Source organism: Elephas maximus, chromosome 21 (assembly GCF_024166365.1).
Source record: "Elephas maximus indicus isolate mEleMax1 chromosome 21, mEleMax1 primary haplotype, whole genome shotgun sequence".
Lineage (NCBI taxonomy): Eukaryota > Metazoa > Chordata > Mammalia > Proboscidea > Elephantidae > Elephas > Elephas maximus.
The window spans coordinates 35,936,611-35,958,934 of record NC_064839.1 but is presented as its reverse complement, the minus strand read 5'-3'; the positions used below and the strand labels follow the sequence as shown (position 1 = coordinate 35,958,934).

Genomic DNA, 22,324 nt, shown 5'->3' with positions numbered 1-22,324 from the left:
AAAGGAAATTTAATCTGTCGGTTCAGGAAAAATTCAGAACAAAACCGAATTTCTCAGAGAGTAAACAACCAAATCATAAAATAGCTTAAATTATACCTGATGAAATAATTCCATGTCGATTTCAGCTTCTGATTTCCAAGAGTTTTCATCTGATTGAAATAAAAACAGTGACTTACAAAAGTTCTGAAAAATGTTTTTACTCTGTTACTATGACTGCACCTTTATTACAAAGTGAAACATGCAACAATCCCTATACCAATATTATGCCTACTTACCAGAAACATTTTCTTGGAAAATAACCTTAGTTCCTTTCAGAAAGTTCTTGCCAATTAAAAACACTTCTTCTTCTCCTTTCACTGAACAGCTATGCAAGCTTTTCTTTAAGATTTCTGGCACTCCTGCTGGCTGAGCTGTGGGTATATAAAAGCATTCAATAAAAAGAAAACCACTAACACTTACTTCTTATAAAATCAACTTTCAATTATCCAGAACTATGAGCTGTCTTTGTTGACCACTGCATTTAACTTCCCTTATTCTGCAACTTAACTTTTATCTTAACAAAGAAAACACCAAAAACCAAACCTAGTGCCATCGAGTCGATTCCAACTGATAGCGATCCTACAGGACAGAGTAGCACTGCCCCATAGAGTTTCCAAGGAGCGCCTGATGGATTTGAACTGCTGACCTTTGGTCAGCAGCCATAGCACTTAGCCACTATGACACCAGGGTTTCCTCTTAACAAAAGGGCAGAGAAAAAAAGGGCACAGAAAAAAACAGGAAAGTCTACATTAATTTTTAAATAGCCCTTTGAAGATCATATATAGAAAAACTAAGATTAGGTTTCAATTTAATATATATCATCTTTGTTTTCTGATTAGATGAATCATAAAAAAAACAAACAAACAAACAAACAAAACCCATTGCCACAGAGTCGATTCTGACTCATAGCGATCCTATAAAACATAGTAAAAGGGCCCCATAGCATTCCCAAGGAGTGCCTGGTGGATTTGAACTGCCGACCCTTTGGTTAGCAGCCATAGTAACTACAATGCCACCAGGGTTTCCAGATGAATCATAATAAGGTTAAAAAATATGAATTTGGTCATATTTTTGTCTTAACAATATTTTTTAAAAATTAAAAAACAAGCTTGTTCCACACACCTAATCTTTTTTATTTTTTATTGTGCTTTAAGTGAAAGTTTACAGCTCAAGTTAGTTTCTCATACAAAAATTTATATATACATTGTTATGTGACCCTAGTTGCTCTCTCTATAATGTGATGGGCACACTCATGCTTTCCACCCTGGACTTCCCGTGTCCATTCAACCGGCTCCTGTCCCTTTCTGCCTTCTCATCTTTTAGCCTTGGCTGATTGATACAAACAAATATCCTATCCTTGTTAAATATTTAAATAACACGACATTTGCAACAATTCCTGGGAGTTAAAAAGAAATTTTGACTACTGTTTATACATATACTCTGTCTTGAACCTACAGGGTTATGAACCAAGTAGAAAGAATTATTGGCCATATTACATACCCTTTTAAACTAAGAAGTAATTAACAACCAATTTATTTAATTGTAAGGTAAATTTTGGGGGAAACATAGGAACTAGATATTTGTGTCTAAAAGACATTCAAGAAAAATATGGTAAATATCATTTTGATTAGAAAACAACAGGAAGTGCCAAACTGTATGAACACTGCATCAAACAAAATGGAATGGAAAGTCTATAACCTTTCCTCCATTTTCAAATACTATGTGGAAACTGCACTTTACTGACGACGATTAAAAGTTTTTTTTCTATGTTATTTTTTCCTTTTATGTATTTAAGACGTAAGACTGCCAAATGAGGCCCTCTGGAGGTACACTGTGTATTTATCTCCTACATATTTGTATTTATACTATACAAAGAACTAGTCTGTTACTATTCAAGATAACTTTTAACTTTTGTCCTTTTAAAAGGTCTTTTCTATTAAAAAGTTTAATGGTTACCTAACAGGACTAATTCCACACTAAACGGAACTAAACTCAGGATTATTTAAGCATTAACTGCTTTATTTTTATCCTTAAGTAATTTGTAAGCTGACTCTTGAAATCGATCATATTACTTAAAAAAATTATCACACGCCAAAAAAGCAGCCAGCTTTCTGCTATAAAAGGAATGCGTTTTTATACGCTTTTCATATAACCCACCCATCACCTTTGAGTAGATTTCGACTTATAGTGACCCTACAGGACAGAGTAGAATTGTCCCACAGGGTTTCCAAGGCTGTAATTTTTACGGAAGCAGACTGTCAGATGTTTCAGTTAGCAACCAAGCGCTTTAACCACTGCCCAAGGCTGTGATCTTTAAGGAAGCAGACTGCCACATCTTTCTCCCTTAGAGCAGACGGTGGGTTCAAACTGCCAACCTTTCGGTTAGCAGCCGAGCAATTAACCACTAATGGCACCAAAACCAAAACTAAACCCACTGCTGTCAGGTCAATTCCGACTCATAGCGACCCTACAGGGCAGAACAGAACTGCCCCACAGAGTTTTCAAGGAGCGCCTGGCAGATTCGAACTGCTGACCTTTTTGTTAGCAGCCGTAGCACTTAACCACTACACCACCAGGGTTTCCTATAGCACCAGGGTTCCTTAAATCATTAAATTACTAATTGTGCCCAAAATTTTAAGAGAAGGGAAGTTCAATTTCTGTTATTATCCTTTTTCCAAAGTTGTGGGATAGACAGAAAAGAGGGGAAAAAAATGTTAAATTCAGTCAGATTAAATTCTATAAAAATTTTAAGATAAAATCAGGTAATATCTAAGAAAGCTATGATTAATTAATTTTGCCCTACTAAACAAAATTATTATTATAGTAGGGAGGATACTGAAAAATTATGAAAATTGATATTCTTTATTTAATATAGTAGAATCACAGAATATATACACCTATACTGTCTGGAGAGCTATGAAGTTGTCAATAGTGTACAAAACGATGATTCTTCCATGCCCTTAAAATCGAACAAACAAAAAGACAGCCAATGGGTTCAATGGCCATTTTTAAACCAACATTAATTTGAAGAGAAGTAGGATTTTTTTGTAAGGCCACAAGCATGAATTCTGCAATTCATGCCTTCTTTCCACTGAGCATCTCCAGATGAAAGATCACGTTGTTTCCTCTCCTCCCTTCCACCTTTATCACCTTTTGGACCCTCTTCTTTTTCTACCTCCCTCTCATCATCCTGTTTCCTTCTATCTCCCATTCTAATTCCAACTCTTCTTAGTGACTTCCTTTCCACCTCTCATTATACTCCAACTGCTCAAACCTGCCAAAAAGGTTATATTCACGGAAATAAGCACAAACCAGAAGCTCACGGTGGAACATTCTTATTTTTAATACTTTAAATGAAAACATCTTTTGGGTCTTTGCTTCACAGTGTATTATTTATATGTTTATTCTTCCTCTCCTTCTCACCCCTCAGGACTAAATTCAATCCTCTAGCTCCTTAAAATAGCCAGGATAAAATTCAAATTCCCTAGCCCAACACAAAAGTCTCTTTATAAAAGAAATCTTGCCTAGCTCTTTAGCCTCAAGTCTTACCTCTTCTTTATGTATACCCTTTTGCTCTAATCACATTAAGCTATTTTTAATTCCCCCTAAATAATCATGCCCTTTCAAGAAGTATATTTATACACTGTTCCCTCTGTCCAGAATAATCTTCTAAATCCTACTTTGCCTGGCTTACTCTATTTGTCCTTTAGGACATAACACAAGTTATACCATCTCCAACCTGTCTAAATTAGATGTTCTTCTCTCCTATGTTTGTACTGCAACCTATTTATGCATCTACTGTAGCCCTTACATCGTATTACAATTATATGTTTACTGATTTGTTTCTCCCCCTAGCCTGCTAGACTGTAAGGTCCTTAAAATTCCAGCTATTTATTTCCACAGCATGGCACACTGTAACTACTCATTAACTATGAGCTTTCTAAAACAAACATGCCTAAAACCTACCTTTAGAGATATAAAACGGCGTGTCTTTTCTTAAGCATCACAGATAACTCTAACATACAGGCAGGATTGAGAACCATTGCATGTTACATTGAATAAATGACTGAATAAATGGGCAATGACATACTATTTTGTCATTAGAATACACAACTGTTTTTCTGAAGTGTTGTAGCCCCCAATAACACCAACTGTTAAAAAGAAATCACCTGAACAATTTTACCACCTGCCAAAATACTTTGACTGATCCCAAGAATATGAAAATTTTAGTAGTATATTTCATTTTTTTATATAGATAGATTTAGAAAAGAACAACTAAAGAACGGACACAAAACAATGATCAAGTTGAGGAAAGAACTCATTTGCTTTCAATATTTTTAGGAAATAATATTAAAGTATGGAGAAATGTTAAAAAAAAAAAAACTGTCATCTGTAGGTCAGAAGATGGAAATTCAGAGAAATGTTAAACAAGAAATTATCTACCATATGATCCAGCAATTCTACTCTTTTGATATATACCCAAGAGAAATGAAAACATGTCCACACAAAAATTTGTCAATGTTTAAAACAGTATTATTCATAATAGCAAAAAATGGAAACAACCCAAAGGTCCATCAACTGATGAATGGATAAACAAAATATGGTATATTCATATTATGGAATATATTCAGCCATTAAAAAAAAAGTGAAGTACTGATAACATTTCGAAAGCATTTTGTTACATGAAAGAAAGCAGGCACAAAAGGCCATATTGCATCATTCCATTATACAGAATGTCCAGAATAGGAAAATCCATAGAGACAGAAAGTAGATTAGAGGCTACCAGGAACTGGAGTGACACGGAAATGGAGAGTGACTGCTAATGGGCGTGTGGTTTCTTTTTGGGATGATGAGGAAAATCGTCTAACATTATGTAATGTTGACAGTTACACAGCTTTGCAAATATACCAAAAACCAAAGATTAGTAACTTTAAAAGGGTGAATATGTGAATTATATTTCAATAAACTTGTTATAAAAGAAACTATCTTCTATGGGACAGCAAATATGAGTCTGATTGTATCTAAATTTAAAATAAGCAATTAAATGCCTATATGCCAATACTCTGTCAGGGATTAAACTGTGTCCCCCCAAAGTATGTGTCAACTTGGTTAGGCCATCATTCCTAGTATTGCGTGGTTGTCTTCCATTTTGTGATTGATACACTTTTTCTATGCGTTGTAAATCCTATCACTATGATGTTAATGAGACGGATTATCGGCAGTTATACTGATGAGATCTACGAGATCAGATTGTCTCTCAAGCCACTCTTTTTTGAGATATAAAAGACAGAAGCGAGCAGAGACACATGGGGACCTCATGCCAGCAAGAAAGCAGGGCCAGGAGCAGAGCACGTCCTTTGGACCCCGGATCCCTGTGCCTTGAGACGCTCCTAGATCAGGGGAAGGTTGATGACAAGGACCTTCCTCCAGAGCTGGCAGAGAGAAAGCCTTCCCCTGGAGCTGAAGCCCTTAATTTGGACTTCTAGCCTACTAGACCGTGAGGGAATAAGTTTCTGTTTGTTGAGCCCATCCACTTCTGGTATTTCTGTTAGAGTAGCACTAGATGATTGAGATACTCTCCTAATAAATTGTAAGCTGTATGACTTATGAGGTATACCCTATTATGTTTCATTCGATCAAAATAAAATCCTTCCTATATTCTACAGTAGACACCAGCTCAAAACAATGGACAAATAAAAGCAGGGATCTTTTTATTTTTTTTTAATTGTGCTTTAAATGAAAGTTTACAAATCAAGTCAGTCTCTTATACAAAAATTTGTATGTACCTTGCTATGTACTCCTAGTTGCTCTCTCACTAATGAGACAGCACACTCCTTCTCTCCACCCTGTATTCCCTATATCCATTCAGCCAGCTTCTATCCCCCTCTGCCTTCTCATCTCCCCTCCAGATAGGAACTGCCCACATACTCTCTTGTGTCTACGTGAGCCAAGAAGCTCGTCGTCACTAGTATCATTACCTATATTATAGTCCAGTCCAATCCCTCTCTGAAGAGTTGGCTTTGGGAATGGTTCCAGTCTTGGGCTAACAGAAGGTCTGGGGACCATGACCTCTGGAGTCCTTCTAGTCTCATTCAGACCATTAAGTCTGGTCTTTTTACAAGATTTTGAGGTCTGCAACCCACTGCTCTCCTGCTCCATCAGGGATTCTCTGTTGCATTCCCTGTTAGGGCAGTCATCGGCTGTAGCTGGGCACCATCCAGTTCCGGTCTCAGGCTGATGTAGTCTCTGGTTTATGTGGCCCTTTCTGTCTCTTGGGCTCATAATTACCTTGTGTCTTTGGTGTTCTTCATTCTCCTTTGCTCCAGGCAGGTTGAGACCAATTGATGCATCTTAGATGGCTGCTTGCTAGCATTTAAGACCCCAAACACCACTCACCAAAGTGGGATGCAGAATATTTTCTTAATAGATTTTATTATGCCAACTGACCTAGATGTCCCCTGAAACCATGGTCCCCAGGCCCCTGCCCGTAAAAGCAGGTATCTTGAATAAAAATGGTTTCTTCCCTCTCCCACTATATAAACAGTGAAAATAATCATCTCTATTCTACTAACATTACATAGTTGTCAGGACCAAATGGGATAATTTTTGCATTATTAGTGGGAAACTCCATTACAGCAATATTCACTAGACAGAAGGAGGAACATATATAATGTGGAGTTGGGAGGAAGGCCAGGGCATGATTAGTCTAGCATTCTTTCCCACCTCCCACCCCCATACAGGTTTTCATTCAGGTGGTAAGATCAACAGGTGCATCTAGTTCAGGACTGAAGAAGTCAGCCCTATTCTCTAACAATTTTATTAGTAGTAAAGTTGGTATTTTCATCTCAATTTCTCTAATTCCTATGTGTCTAACTCCAATTTCAAGGGGAACATTTATTTATTAACTTTCTAAACCCTCAACAAATATGAAAACACCTCATAAACTACAGAGTATAATATAAAGCATTACTATTAAGCTAATATTAAAATTAACATATTTTCCTGTTCATCTAGTTGAACATTTAAGGAAAAAAAATTTTAATGTACAAAAAACACTTCAAAATTTTTCATTTGTTTGTTGCCAGTTAAGCAATAAATAAAATTATCTGAACAAGCTACAGATCTCTGAACAGTACACACCCATTCTTCACTTATCAGCATGGTTAAATTACAAAGACCAGGTCATTATGTGAAAATCAGTCTTATGTAAAAATGGAAGACCACATCAGATCACAAACAGAGCATGACTATACATCATTACATAAGTGCCAAATTACATCATCACATAACTGCCAATTACATCATCACATAACTGCCAAATTACATCATTACATAACTGCCAAACCACTGGGAATCATGACCCAGACAAGCTGACACAAAATCTTAACCATCACAGCCAGCGTTACTCTCACATCTCATACCTCCACATTTATTACTGCTAAACATACATTGGCAATGTGCAAAATAGATAACAGATTTTTTACTATTGTTATAAATGCAAAATGTCAGATAATGAGAGTAGATAAGTGAGGATTAGGTGTATTTACTGAAAACTCATGAAGATCAAGTACAATTACATTTCAAATATGGAAATGATGGATTTAAAAAAATCAAATCACTAACCCATTAGGAGTGTGCAGATCAAGAGGCTCAGACTCCTTTCTAAATGAAGGATTAGATCTAACTGATATTCATGGAAATTACTATTAAAAAATACTTTAAGCTAGTTATACAGTATGTTAAGAAAAATTCATTTTACATGAAAATAAGTAACAATAAGACACAAATATGAAAATTCTTTACCATATAAACTTATTTACAAATTAATTCTTACTCTAGCATTTTCTCTTCTAAAAGAGGCCTAGGAACCATCACTGCAAAGGTGTCCCTTTCTTTAAAAGCAGGTACTGTCCATGTGTATTTGATCCAGTTTCTCTAAGCAAATGGCAAGGTAAATGTCAACTAGTCAAATAAAGGAGTAAAAATATACACACCTCCAAGATAAATAGCATATACATAAGAAAATGCAAGGGACGACCTAGGTATTCAGTAAAATCCCCTAATATAAATTAAGAGCTACTTTTTAAATTTATGAAAAGTTTAAATTACAGAAAATAAATCTCCTGGGTAAATCTCTAAATATGACTTCTGCTGCTTCGTAGGGCTACCACATCCATCCCAGGTAATCTTTTGCAATGTAGACATATATTATCGATAATGATAATAATTAACAAATTATAATTATTACAGATGAAAATTTTCAGAAAATCATACTTTCTATTTCTTTTGTATTTTCCACCATTCTCAGTTCCGTATATGCATATTTTAACAATACGTCAACGAAATAGGAAAGGAAAAAACGGATGAACAAACTAATGAAGGAAGAAACAAACCATTAAATAAAGTTGGTAACTATTTCCCAGTCCCTGGCTCTGGCCTTCAGCAAGTGGCTGTGGTTATGCTTTAAGTATTAGATTATGTAAAAGAAGAACTGTATATGCTCCACTAAAGCTATATCTATCCTAATAATATTCAAGTTGGGCATATCATGAGTTACAGCAAATTTAGAAATAGTGTACCCCAATTCAAAAAGCTTTACAATTCAGTAAACTACTTACGGATTATTTATTCTGTCCCTATCTGAATGCAAATAGAATGGACTCTACAGACTTTAAGAATAGCCTATTTATAATTAAATATGACCAGGAAGTATAGCAAGGAAATACCAGCATTGAGACATACTTCACACAATAATTAAAAAGTAAGAAATTCAATCGAGGTCTCCTAAGATTGGAAAGATATTTCTAATACTTTCTTTTTAAAATTAAGGTGTTTGCTGAGCTAAAGTATGGTTGTGGTAATTTCTGAACTGCATCAAAAGAAAGGGAAAAATAAGACTTAAAAAGGATGAATACTCCGACAAAATACAATTCTTTGACAAGTGAGTAACAAAAGGCTCTGTAACTATCCTAGAGGTAGAAAGGTCATAAAACCCGTAGCAACCCAACAGAAAATTCAACTGAGTATTTCTCTTTTGCTTGTTTGAATTAGGCATAAAATTACAAAGAAGCAATGCCAAAGAAAATAATCCTTAATGAAAATTTTCTTAAGTGATATATAAAAGAAAACTTTTCCCTATTTATTACTTGTAATAATAATCATTAGAAGCTAGACTATATGGTGAAGCACATATAACATGACTGAATTAAAAAAAGAAAGCTAGTTATTTTCGTTCTATGACAAAGTTAGCAATGAAAATTTCATTTCTGACTTTGCAACTATACTATAATACCATAATTTATAAACAGAACTCCAACTTCTAACATACTATGTATTTACAAAGTTCTGCTTACCTTATTCTATCTCTACGTCCTAGACAACAAAGAGGATGACAGCAACTTACCACTTGATGCAGATGTTGGGAAAATTCTTTGGCTTTGCAATTTACTTCTGTAATCTATTCAAATTATCTTTTAAGTAAATATTTGATGGTAATAGGAAACACAAAATGTTATACATCTTCTGCATTTTATGCCAATTACCCACCTCTAATTTTTTTTTTTTTAATTAGTATAGAAAATCTGACCCCAGCTTTTAAAATACTTCAAATTTTGTATGATCAGATCTGGAGAATGTAAAACATATGAAATTTAAAATTTCTAAAAGATTAATAGAAAATTTTTAAAATACCCATATATTTAATATCTTCCTATTTTCTTACTTACTACACAAAATCGGAGAAGAGGGCGTTTGCAGTGTCAAAGTGGAGCCATCTTTCCTTGTGATATTAACTCGGAAAACCAGTCTGGCACGAGTACTTTTTTTCTTGGAACCAGCAATTCCTATTCGAGCTTCAACATCAGCATTCCTCAATTTCAATATCCCTACACAGTCCACCCTAACAAAGAAATGAATGTATTTATTAACTGATATTTTGTGTTGTATGAATAATATAACATTCCCAAATTTATTTTTTAATTTGCTTATTTATTAATTTTTTAAATATGTAATATGGTCATAAGGTTCTAAATTCAAAAGGTACAAAAGGATAAATTCTTGTCAACTTCTCCTTATAATAATGGGAGAAATAGTAAAGAAGTAAAACTATTATTTTAAAATCTGAACATAAGTAACAGCTTACAGAAGATACTTTTTCCCAGTTAAAAAAAAAATTTAGACTCTGTTTACAGCTAATTCAAATACTAAAATAGAGGGAATGAATTTCGCTTTGTAAAAAAATTAGCAACTGTTCGAAAAGGATGGACTACTAGTCATTAAAAAGTATAATATTTAATGATATGGGAAAATGCTCATGATATGTTAAGTTAAAAGCAGGTTACAGTGCATACAGTACTATCTTAATTTTGATAGAAAAAAGGTTTGAAAGATAAACATCAAAATAATGGTTATTTCTGGGAAGTTGGATTTTGAGGGATGTATTTTATTTTTTATTATTCTGTATTTTCAAATTTCTTACAATAGATAAGGTACTATTTGTACCCGGGGCAGCAATCCAGGGTTTTTACCTGTTGGAATCTATTCAATCGAACAGTTTAGTTTGGTTTTCATGCTCCTCTTCCAACATATACATTTATTTTTACAACTTTCAAAAGTTATAAGCTAAGTCTAAAAAAAAAAACTTTTACTAAATAGTTTTCAAAATTTCTCTTTTCCAATTACCCTTTTACCAATATATTCAAAAAGGTTTTCAAAAGGAAACTGAAAATCGAGTAGGGAAAAGTTTTTTAGCAGCTATCCACTATAAATAATTACAACATAGGTCTACCCTGTATCAGTATATTTGCTGTTATTACAGTACAACTTTAGAATTAAAGATCTTTCCAAAAGACTTAAGAGAAATAATTTTAAAAGTTTAAATCATTAACACTTCTAATATCTTTTAGGCAGTGAAAATGCATAAGATGGAAAATATATAGTCCCAGGATATATTTTTTTAAATGTAGGAAAATAAAAACAGGAGGTGAATTTAGACCAGCAACATGCTTTTCACGTCAGCATAAGACAAGCCACTTCATGGTCTCTGCTGAGAAAGAGGAATTCAGGAAAGCAAATCTCATTGGTCATAATTTTTAGTTTCAACGTTAATGCAAATCTCGATAAATGAGTATATAATTTTCCATAAAGCTAGCATTCCATCCTACAGAAATTCCCTAACAAAAGGCTATAAGAGATAATTTTAACCCATTACTATTCTTCAGAAAAATTTTTTTTATTTGTAATGTTTAAAACATTTTAATAGAATGCTCAAAACCTTCTTTCATATACTAGAAACAAATTTTTTTCTGCCTACTGCAAAAGTGTAATATATAATGAAAAAAACCTCACTAAATACTTACGCCAGTGTCATGTTGTTGCTAGGATCAAGGCCAACTTCTATAACAGTAGTGCCTTCAATGTCCACTTCTTTGCAGGGAGTTGTATTTCGTCCAGTTACCCTGCAGGCCTGATAAAACCCATGTGGTTTCACTCGACCAGAGTCATTACCCACAAATACTTGCAACACTACTGGTTCATTATGGCCTTCCAACTGTAACCAGATAACATGTGGCAGAAATACTAATTAGTCTTTCAAATAATCTACTTGTAAAAGAAGATATTTAAGACCAAGTTATATATTTGTAACTAGCATTACAATACTAAAATAATTTTAAATTTTCAAGAAAAATAGAGGTAAAACAGTTTCATAAAGGAGAGTTAAGTTTCTACAGAAAACTCTAAGTTTTAATTCTGTAATAATCATATTTTAATTAAAAATTTAGGTGTTAGATGACAAATACCATTTGTAATTTATTTGTACAACCAGATTAGAATGAGTACAGTGTCCTTTAGGTATTTATAAATTTATGACACCAAACATGCTTGCTCTAATCCATGTATATGTATGTACTATGATGCTAAGGATAATGAGTAGTCTTGATTTCCATGATGCATTTCTAATCCTGATCATTATGAAATGTGCAAACTACTGGGCCACGTGAAGGAGCATATGAGTGACTCCAGATCTACTGCCACCACTAATGGGAAAACTCACTGAACTGTGTTAGTGGCATCTTCTTCATCAAATCAGAGTACAAATACTAAATTTGCACTCTATTAAAACTAAGTAGAAAAGTGTTTGAGGTGCAGTTATTAAATAATGGGGAAATGGAGCTCACTTTCACAGACTAGACACATATATAGAACATCATGAAATCCTGGGCCAACCATTATGGTCTGAAAACCTGCTAGTGCAAACCAGGATTTATGAATCATTACAGATCTCTAACAATTCTTCATAAACTAAATTATAATTTATATGCTGTAGAATAAATAAATATTTAAATAGCATTTGGGGAAAAATGTTTCCAATGCTTACTCTTGATAAGGATTATAGTTAAAACAAACATTGAAGCTGCTAATGCAGAATGCAGAAAGTCACAAAATAACTTGTACAAAGAACACCAAAGTGCTTGAAAAAACTCACACACCTTTTATATCCCAGTATAACTGTATCTGTGTGAAATGAGATCATAATGAGGAAAAGAGGCCCAGAAAAATTAGCCAACTACCCAGAGGATAGCTCTTTTAACAACTGTAAACCAGCAATACCTAGAACAGTGCCTGGCCCACAGAAGGGTGCAGTATTTGTTGAATGAATGAATAAAAAACTTTTAAGGTCAGTCAGTTCATTCTCTATCATAGTTAGGCAATTAATCTAAAAATATTTCTGACCAGGCAGGTACAAAGCACAGCTTAAAGGCAGGGCAATCAGTTAAAAATACTGACCAAACTATTAAAATGTTTGGCCATATAAATATTTATGCGAAGTAGAAATTAAATTTCTCACTTGCTTGTTACTTATCCTGGGTTTGGAGGATTGGGGATGGGTAGGGATGATGGGTAGTAAAGTGGGGGTAAGAATGGTATGGTATACGTGACTCTCAACCAATCTTATAAACGGTCATGGGCAAGTTTCTTGATTCCAAGTTTGAACCATTCTTTCATTCAAGCATAAAATGAAAGGCAATCCAACTCTAAATTTAAAATACTGTTCAACTAAAACATTGACAGGAACTTAATCACATTTAATAAGAATCTACCATGCAGCTAGCCAAAATTCTTCTCTGTTTAGTGTTTTGTAAAAGGCAGGGAAACTTGTTAAATATCCCATTCCCTCATTTTTTTTTTTATATAAAAAGGTGTTGAAACTTAAGACCCTTTTTCTTTTAGTCTGAGTTCTGAAAAGATAAAAACTAAATATCCTATTTCTTAAACTAAAGACTTAAGTTATCTGAATTGAATAATTCTGATTACTTTAAACCAAGCCAAACCAAACTCATTGCCATGGAGTCGACTGATTATTTTAGTCATCTCAAAAACCTTATCTTCCAAGTCCTTAATAAATTCTACTATATTTCTTTGAATTCATTTTAAATTTCTTCTTAAATATAAAGTTTGAGAAGAATCTAGTATGGTCGCCACAAATGTCAAATAAAGGAGAAGACAATTCATTATTTCCAGATATTTTACTTAACACAACACATTTTCATCTCTCCTTCCATTTAAACTAAAATTTTAATGATATAAAAGCAACAGTATTTGGCTTATGGTCCATTCTGACTTTTACTTTACTTTCTGACATATATTGTTGTTAGGTGCCACCGAGTCAGTTTAGACTCATAGCGACCCTATTGTACAACAGAACAAAACACTGCCTGGTCCTGTGCCATCCTCACCATCGCTGTCCTGATATATAGTTAGTAATTATATCCTCCTGTTTTAGGCAGCTTCTGCTGATTAAAGACAAAATAACTAATAAGTAAAACTGGAGAAAACTCTCCATATACTGCTAAATACGTAAGTCTTACCTTTACTGTAGGAAAACCTTGCTGTGTTCTATCTTTTACAGAGCCACGGCTACCCTCAGTTAGGTACCGGGCTCGGTGCTGGGTCTCAGGCTGTACAACTATTTTCAGCTCCTTTCCCTCGCTTTTAACAGGATATTGTCCACACAACATAGGGCTCTTCTTTACTCCAGCTCCTTTTTGGTTTTCTAATGTTCTGAGAAGCCAAAGTACAACATGGAAAAAGTTATCAAAAAGTTTTCTGCAAAAGTCATCTAAGAAAAAAAGAAACAGAATAGGCAATAACATTAAGAATAACTGCTTAGCTTCTGACATAATAAAATACAGTCTGAGAAAAAACACATTCTAAGCAAAGCATCTTTTAAAATTTTGTAACAAAATTTATATGATGTAAAAATAAAAGAAAGTTGGATAGGGAAGTGAAGGGATGCATATCTGTAGGTGGAGGAAGAGAGGAAGACTGAGTACAACAAACTGGGAATAACAGGAAAGAGAATAGCTAATGTTACTATAACTTTTCATATCGTACCTCAGTCAAAATAAACTTTAAAAATCCCATGTATATTTAAGTCTTATACAAAGTTACAGGATTAATTACTACTATTTTCTAACTAGACTGACAAAGCAAAAGAAAAGCCGGAATAACAAAAACAAACAAAAAAGCCTATTTAACAAAACTATCTAAAGGTGTATATAGCATGTTCTTTTGGACATCAGTCTATTTAGTAAATCAAACTAAGAAAATTATGATAAAAATCATTCACTCATTTTTATTGGGAAGTTAGCTTTAAACAATCTTTCACAGAAGTGTTACTTTTTTCAGAGTATTTTTATTTGTGATTAAATAATTCTGAACTAAAGAAGCAATTATACTGAAGTTCTCAGCATATAAAAATTCTAAAATATGGGCTTTACAGTATAGGCAATCTAACTTATTTTTTAAAACTGTGTTTGTAAAGTTGATTTATCATGTGTTTGCTATGTGGAATGCATGTTCAAAGAAAAGCAATATTTCAAATGGTGGTTAGGACTTTAGGTCAGTACGTCTAACCTGTAAATAGCTGAAACATTGAAAATATGTGATAAAATAAGTAGAAAACAACACTGTCAATTATTTTTTCATTTGAACAACATGAAATAGGTTTAAAACTATTTATGTAAATTTAAAAACAGAGTCAGGATCAATGACGCTTTCTGTATGACTATCCTGGTCCCATGTTTTGACCCACACTGAAGACCCAGGAGCCAAGAGATGACTATGGACAAAATCTTCAAAAGCAACCAGGTATCAAGAGGAATATTATGAATCAAACACAGAGGAGCAATGGTGGCTATGCAGCCTTAAACCTGGCTCCAATGTTTACTTCTCCACCTCTAACCAAGTTATTGCCTCAATCATCAAGAACAAAGAGAGGGAAGGCAGCGTCCTCAGTGGAACTAAGGACTTGGGCTGAACTCCGTGGCTAGATATATAGCCAGCCAGAAAAATCTAGATTCCCTAGGATAATAACTCAGGAAAGGGGCAGAAGAGGAAAGAGGGGATGGAACTAGCACTGGACTATTGTTAAGACTGACCAGATTAGAGGACGTGTTCTAGGGGCAAATAATATGTTTAATCATTTTCATGTTCCTGAACCTTACACAGTTACTAAAACATAACAGGTGCTGAAAAAACGTTTGTTGATAAAGGCAAATAAGAGGAACAAAGACAGAAGGAAAATCAGAGGTAAGAAAGAAAAAAGGAGCTTCTACAATATTAAGATGAGAGAGACCTGGTCCTTACTCAGCAAGAAATGCCATTTATGTAAAATGGACATAATTAAGTCAAGGATTACCTGTGTAAATCATTTAAAAGGCCCTGGAAGAATAAATTCTACAAACAAAAGTATCATGTTGAAGCTGGAACACTGGGCAATAAGCCCTATATTTATTTTCGTCAATCTGGGTGGGAATTCATACATTTGGACTGAATACAGTGTCAGTTCCTACAGATGAGATTCTATAACAATATCGATTGATGCTCATTTTAAAATCAAAACAAAAATACTTGTTTTTTGAAACTATGTAAAAGCATCCCACAAACATGCACAGAAAGAGACTAAAATATAGCAAAAAAACTAATAGCAGTTGTACTGAATGACTAAATTATGAGTTTTTATTTTCCTCTATTTCTATATTTTCCACATCTGTAATTAATATGTATTAATTTTATAATTGGAAGGGAAAACTTTAGTTTGAAATATAAGGAAAATTTCTACAGCGTATCAATTAAATTGGCAAGATATGGTTTTTATATTTATGAGGGTAAATAAATGAAAATGAGTTTTACTTATTCTGGTAAAATATCTCACTTGGGATGAAGACTGAATTCACAAAGTATAGGCTAATATTATGGCTTAAAGAAGAACAGTACATAATACTAATGGTATTTTCAAAAGCCCTTAAGATTATTTTTATTCTCCAAGTTTAGGTGTAAAAATGGAATACACACAGATTTAGGTATACAGACATGTAAAACAATGAAAACATCAACAAATTCTTTGAAAAGCTGTCATTCAAATGACTAATTTTTAAGGCATGATGGCTCACAAAAAACAAGAAAGTTGCAGTAATTGTACGGGATTATACTTTGAATGCCACCTAAAAAGAAAACTCTACTATCTTTTGGCATATTCAGAAGTCTAAAAAGGACATTCTAATTCCTTTGTGTTGCATAATTCCTTTGGTTGTGTATGTCACAAAATAATTCTCACTATAAAATGCCTATAATAGGTTTCACATCCAGATGACATATCCTTGCTTCTAGGAATCTGTAGAAGACACGGAACTGCTGATTCCCAGGACATTTAGTTGAAAAATTTAAGAATGATATGTCTAGGAATGTTTAAATACTGAGCAATTTTTTTAAAAAATAGCTTTATTTTCTTAATAAACTCTAACATTCTGGTCACATAAAAATGCTATGCCACCCACGGGCTGGCTTAATTTCTACATGGTATCTTTAATATCAATAAACTACTACACACCATATTTGAAAATACAACTTCTAAATAATTAGTATTATATAAATGATAAATTTATGGAACATCAGACCCAAGGCTATATACTTTATCTCTCAAAGTATATTTAAATTTCTTTCATGTTTCTAACATCTTTCTCATTGTTGAAGAGTATAGGATTTTAGCTTGAGATGCTCTGAATAATTGTTTTCAAGATCTGTTCTTCTGTATGTTTACATATGGTTTCACCCTTTCCTTGATATATATACTTCTTATAAAATTAAAAATTTAAACCTCTTCCACGATTTTCATATACTAGTGTCAAATATTTTTCTATTACCTAAAAAGTTAGGCTCTTTTCCTGCTCCTTAATGGAATTTTTGCTCCGTGAATTCTTCCAAGAGAGATTTTACCTTGATAAATGTCATTATACTTTCCCCAAGTAATCTTACATATTTCTTATATATTTGCGTGTGTATGACATATGTCATGCAAAAGCAGAAGCAGAAATCTCTAATTAGTAACTCTAGATATCTCATATCCTTAAGCAAAATTTCATTTGCTCTTCATTTGACCCTTTAACACCTACTTCAATACGAAAACAAAAATCTCTCTTCTGAAACGTTATAAAAGACTTTGCTCTTCTACTGAAGTTCAAGTAAACACATACATGTATTTAATGACATATGAAAAACTGAGCCTTTTTAATCGGTTCTACTAGTCACAATTACTTGAGTATTCACCTTATGTTTTCCCTGTGGTGTTCATTACATTTCAGAACCTTATTCTAGTGCATTTGTATTTAATTACATCACCCTAAAGGCATTTTAAATGACAGTATGTAAGAAAGTACTATGGAATAAGTATTGCTTACACAGTTGATACCACTTTCAAAATGTAATGAGAGAATATTTAGAAACAAATTTAATCTATATTAAGAATATTCTCCAAGATTACTCAACCAGATTTTTAATTTAAAAAGATATCAATGATGTCATCAAGTAGTAAACCAGTATGAAGCTTCTCAATCACCTTTCACGACAACCTGAAATTGTAGGAGATCCTGGGATCAACCAAAGGACCATACCCTGCTTCCCAAAAAAGTAATCTCTCAAAATCTAGTGAGTTAAATTTTACTAAACTATGTTGAATATACTGTAGGAAGAATCTAACCAAAAAAAAAGTCTAACAATTAAATATTAAAAGCACTAATGGAATTACAAGTTAAAAATAAGCCATATTATACTATAATATAGCAGTAAATATTCTCTAATACAGCTATTGAGATATGTTTAGTGAGTAGTGTGGCAAAGATAAAATACTCAAATGTGTTATTTGATTCTGTTCCATTACCCTCTAAATAAGTAATTCAGGATCACAGAAGGAAAAAAAATAGCAATATATTTGTTATTTTTTTTAAACCCTAATTCAGCACAATCAATATATCAGGAAAAAAAAGCTAAAAACATGTGAATTCATAAAGACCAAACCACCAAATTAGTTTTCTCTTGTTGTTATCAAATAAAGAGAAAAAATAAAGTCTAAAATCCTCACTAAAATGAAAATAAACTGAGCAAGACAGTGACACAAATAATATGAAAGAACACAATCTAGCTCTGTATGAACATTTTGAGTGTTTTAACTGGAACTATATACACTGCTAGTTATTTCTATGAGTAAAAATATTTTTAAATTCTTTTAAAATAGAAATCCATTTGAAATTAAAAATTATTTCAAAACAGATTTTCATTTTCTACTACCTAACCATACTCATAAGATACCTATTGCTAAAATCTATTGATAGTTTTTCTCTAATAAAATGTGTTAATCTTAAGTCAAAATTTTTCAGGTATTCTCATTGAAAATTAGCAGCTTTGCTTTATATTGAAAACTTGAGCTGAGCAATTAAGAAAAGTTGGGAATGATTTATTTTTTTGCTTTGCATACTGGTGATAGAACTTCAAAAAATGTGAATACCAACCCATTTCCTGCTTTTGAGTTGCCTTTGCTGTCCGTGGTAAGTTGAGAAAGCACATAGTGAGGTGCTTTGGCACTGTCGGCATCAAATATATCCATATTAGATTCTTCACAATCTCGTCGTTTGACCCCCGGCCTCTGCTTTGGATTTCGTTTTCGTGATTTACGAGGTACCTCAGTGTTATCATTGTAGGAACTGGTGCTCATATTACTGAAGTTGGAGGGGGACTCCTCCATCCACATACTGCAGCTCTGCTCAGATTCCAATCCACACCCCTCATCCTGGCAGGACATCCGACTGTTATCCAACAAGTCCTCGGGTGGTGGTGAGATGTACAAGACTGTGTGCCTCTTCGGTGTTGATGGATGCTGCTGGACTGTGTTACTGGTTAACTGCTTTTCACTTACCCCTCTGTTACTTACCCCCACAGCTGAGGAGCAGCTCTCTACTTGCATAGCCTTGCTGTCGGTGACTGAGGTAGAATAAATGGTAGGGCTGGAAGAGGTGGTAAAGGAGCTGCAAGCACCGCCCATGGAGGAAGAGGAGGGAGCTGAAGAAGCATCTGCAGTGTATAATTCGAGAGTAAATACACTATACATGTTTTTACCTATGCTGGCTAGCAGTCCCATTGAAAATGTGATTTGTGAACTGATTGTTTTTCCCCAAAATGAATAGTTGGAATTTGGTTAAGTTTTAGAATATAAATGCTTTAAGTAATAAATACAAGGCCTAAGAAATGCAATTTTTTAAATGCCCAAATAGCATTATTTTATTTGCGTTATAATTGATGGATTTTTAAAAATCTAATTTAATGTCTTAAGCTGTAAAGCAAGAATAAAGCTTTTATTGCCTCAGCTGGATGATCTGTTGAATTTTAATCACTTAAAATAATACAGAAAACCCCAACATGAAATATACGCTTGTGGTCCACATCCAATGCCAATTAAACAATTCATTACATAGAATTTGAAAAAGTGGGACTGTGCTTAGCCACAAAATATTAAAATAAGTTTCTAACCTATGAAGCAGAGAACTACAGGTCATTTTTAATGCAGACACTCCCTGCTTCAGAGGCAAATCCTGGAATAAAAATATGAGAAAATAAATGAGAAAAGAGCTGCTGATTATTCCAGATATCAATTATAAAATGAAAAAATAAATAGAAAAAAATATAATCAACTGAATTGGAGGCAAAATGGAACTGGTACCATCACTATGATTGGCTGTAAAATCTAGGAAACTAAGGTGAAAAAGATTCATTTTGGAACATGCTGGGCTATAGAAGATAAGCAAGTTAACCACTGAGGGTCTCCAGAAGTTGGAAGTGACAGTTTAAAGCCATGAGCTCTGAAATAAATAAATCCATCTTTTATGGGAGAGTAAAGGGCTAATTCCTGGATGGACTTCTCTTTAAAAAATACTTGATTACATACTCATCAATTGGTAACCACTGTCTACTTCCTCTCTCTTTAAAGGGCCTACTTGATTTTGACTATTAAGGAAATTTCCTAATAAAGAATAACAGTAAAATTTATTAGCTGAAATCAAACAAAAATAAGTAAGGAAATCTCTGGAGAGCACCAGAACTAGTTCCTATAAAATGGATTTTTATAAAACAATTTATCAAATCTATTATGCCTAGCAAAAAGACATAAGTAGATCTTTTCAAAACGTGTGGCAACTGGCAGAATACAGCATTGAAAATACTACTACTTTGGATCTTAACAGCATAACTTCAGAGGCACACTACTCTTGCTATGGCTGGAAGTTGCTGTTCCTAAAATTTTAGAAATACCATTATATCTTGCATATAAGAGATGGAAAGGTTTATAATCACACACACACAAAATAAAAATAAGTAACATGACAGACTAAAAGATCTGAAACTAAATTTTATCCATAGCCAAGTATGCCACTGTTTTAAGGTAGTATGAAAAAAACTTTAAATTGATTTGCAATTACTGGAATTAAAACATTCAAATCAATAATAATGTAAAGAGTAAAATGTTAGAATGTCAATATTTACATAATCAAAAGGCAAATGCCAAAGATCTGTTTTTTAATAGAAAAAAATGTATCAAAACATTAAAATTATTTGAAAGAATTACATCCACTCATAATTTTTAGTTGCTGTCATGGTTGAAGAGGACAGTAATTAACACTAGGCATCACTAAGGTGACCGACATAACGCCACATGAAGATTTTTCCAACTACTGTAAGTCAAAGAACCTAGAGCAATTAGATGATACCAGTTCCATTTTCCAGTTTGGATCCTTCTCAAATGCAGTAGCTGAAATTGGAAAATTCAGTCACTTTAAACTGCATTCCAATTTAAAGAAAAATTTATCAATTTTGTGTCATGCATTAATGCAATGTTTTCTTAGTAAATAATATTTTAAAAGATTTATAAAAACTATAAAATCTATATGCTAATGTCAGTGACAGTTTAGGAGCTGATTTGTAGCCACTTTGGGTTTAAACATAAAGTTTTTTCCTTGTTTTTTAAAAAATACTACAGAATTTTAGGAAAAAATAGGTATTATGTCTAACATTTCTCCATCTGTTCCAACTATTGGAAAAAATAAAAGTAAATTTTTGTGTGTATGAGTCTATGGTCTTCATTTTCAGAGAAATGCAAGTATGCAGCACGCAATATTTGCAGTGTAACACACAAGGCATGCGGCATGAATGCTGTCAACTTGTATTTCTACAAAGCAATTTCCTCCCACTTGAATCTAAGTATCATGCACATGAGAATGCAGAATATGAACATCTCAGGTATCCCTGTCCATGACAGATGAAAAATACAAGTGGAAAGCAACCACAAACTCAAAAGTAAGTTATGTGGTATTTATAAATTTAATATGGAAGATACAACCTAGCATTGCTCGTTGAAGTAAATATAAATTTTACCTTGCAAATCTTATCAAAAACATTCATATTATAAAACCCGATTGATACAATCATCATAAATAAATGTCTGTTCTGGGACAGGTATGCCAAACTGTGATATCATACCCTACATAAATTAAGATACTCTATATACATTCTTTTTGGACACCTAACATACAATTATTGTATTTTACCTGCAGTTTCCTGGATATAATTATTAAATAAAAAAGTTCATTAGCATAATACTATGAAACTGAAACACAAACTGTCAGAAGACAGCAGTAAGCATCCTTTAACTGAGACATAATATTTTTTAAGACTATCTCCATTTGTCCTTAAGTTACAAAGACTCTACTCATTTTAAAACTGAAACAACTGAGACAATCTTTTTTAAACTATAAAATTCTTTACAATGGCATCATTGTTGCTCTGATGATAACAGTGTATAAAATCTTTCACATAAAGATGCTACATTCTGGTTAGCAAGAGCTCACCTAAGTGCATTAATAATGCCAGGTGAGGTGTGGAGTGGCACATAAAAACTGTGGGC

The 22,324-nt window shown here is 33.3% G+C and overlaps 1 protein-coding gene across 6 annotated transcripts in view; it reads right to left on the bottom strand.

Annotated features, from left to right (window-relative positions):
* Positions 1-22,324, bottom strand: part of NFAT5 (nuclear factor of activated T cells 5) — a 143,820-nt gene that overhangs the window by 42,819 nt on the left and 78,677 nt on the right. For 5 of the 6 annotated variants that reach the window (XM_049864841.1, XM_049864842.1, XM_049864843.1 and 2 more), the window contains 6 exons: positions 18,885-19,443; positions 13,908-14,100; positions 11,397-11,587; positions 9,765-9,937; positions 276-410; positions 97-149 (listed from right to left, as the gene is read on the bottom strand). In XM_049864841.1, the coding sequence (XP_049720798.1) occupies positions 97-149; positions 276-410; positions 9,765-9,937; positions 11,397-11,587; positions 13,908-14,100; positions 18,885-19,443 (1,304 nt within the window). Of the gene's footprint in view, positions 1-96; positions 150-275; positions 411-9,764; positions 9,938-11,396; positions 11,588-13,907; positions 14,101-18,884; positions 19,444-19,899; positions 19,962-22,324 lie in introns of all 6 variants that reach the window. The other variant, XM_049864847.1, reaches the window with a different exon arrangement.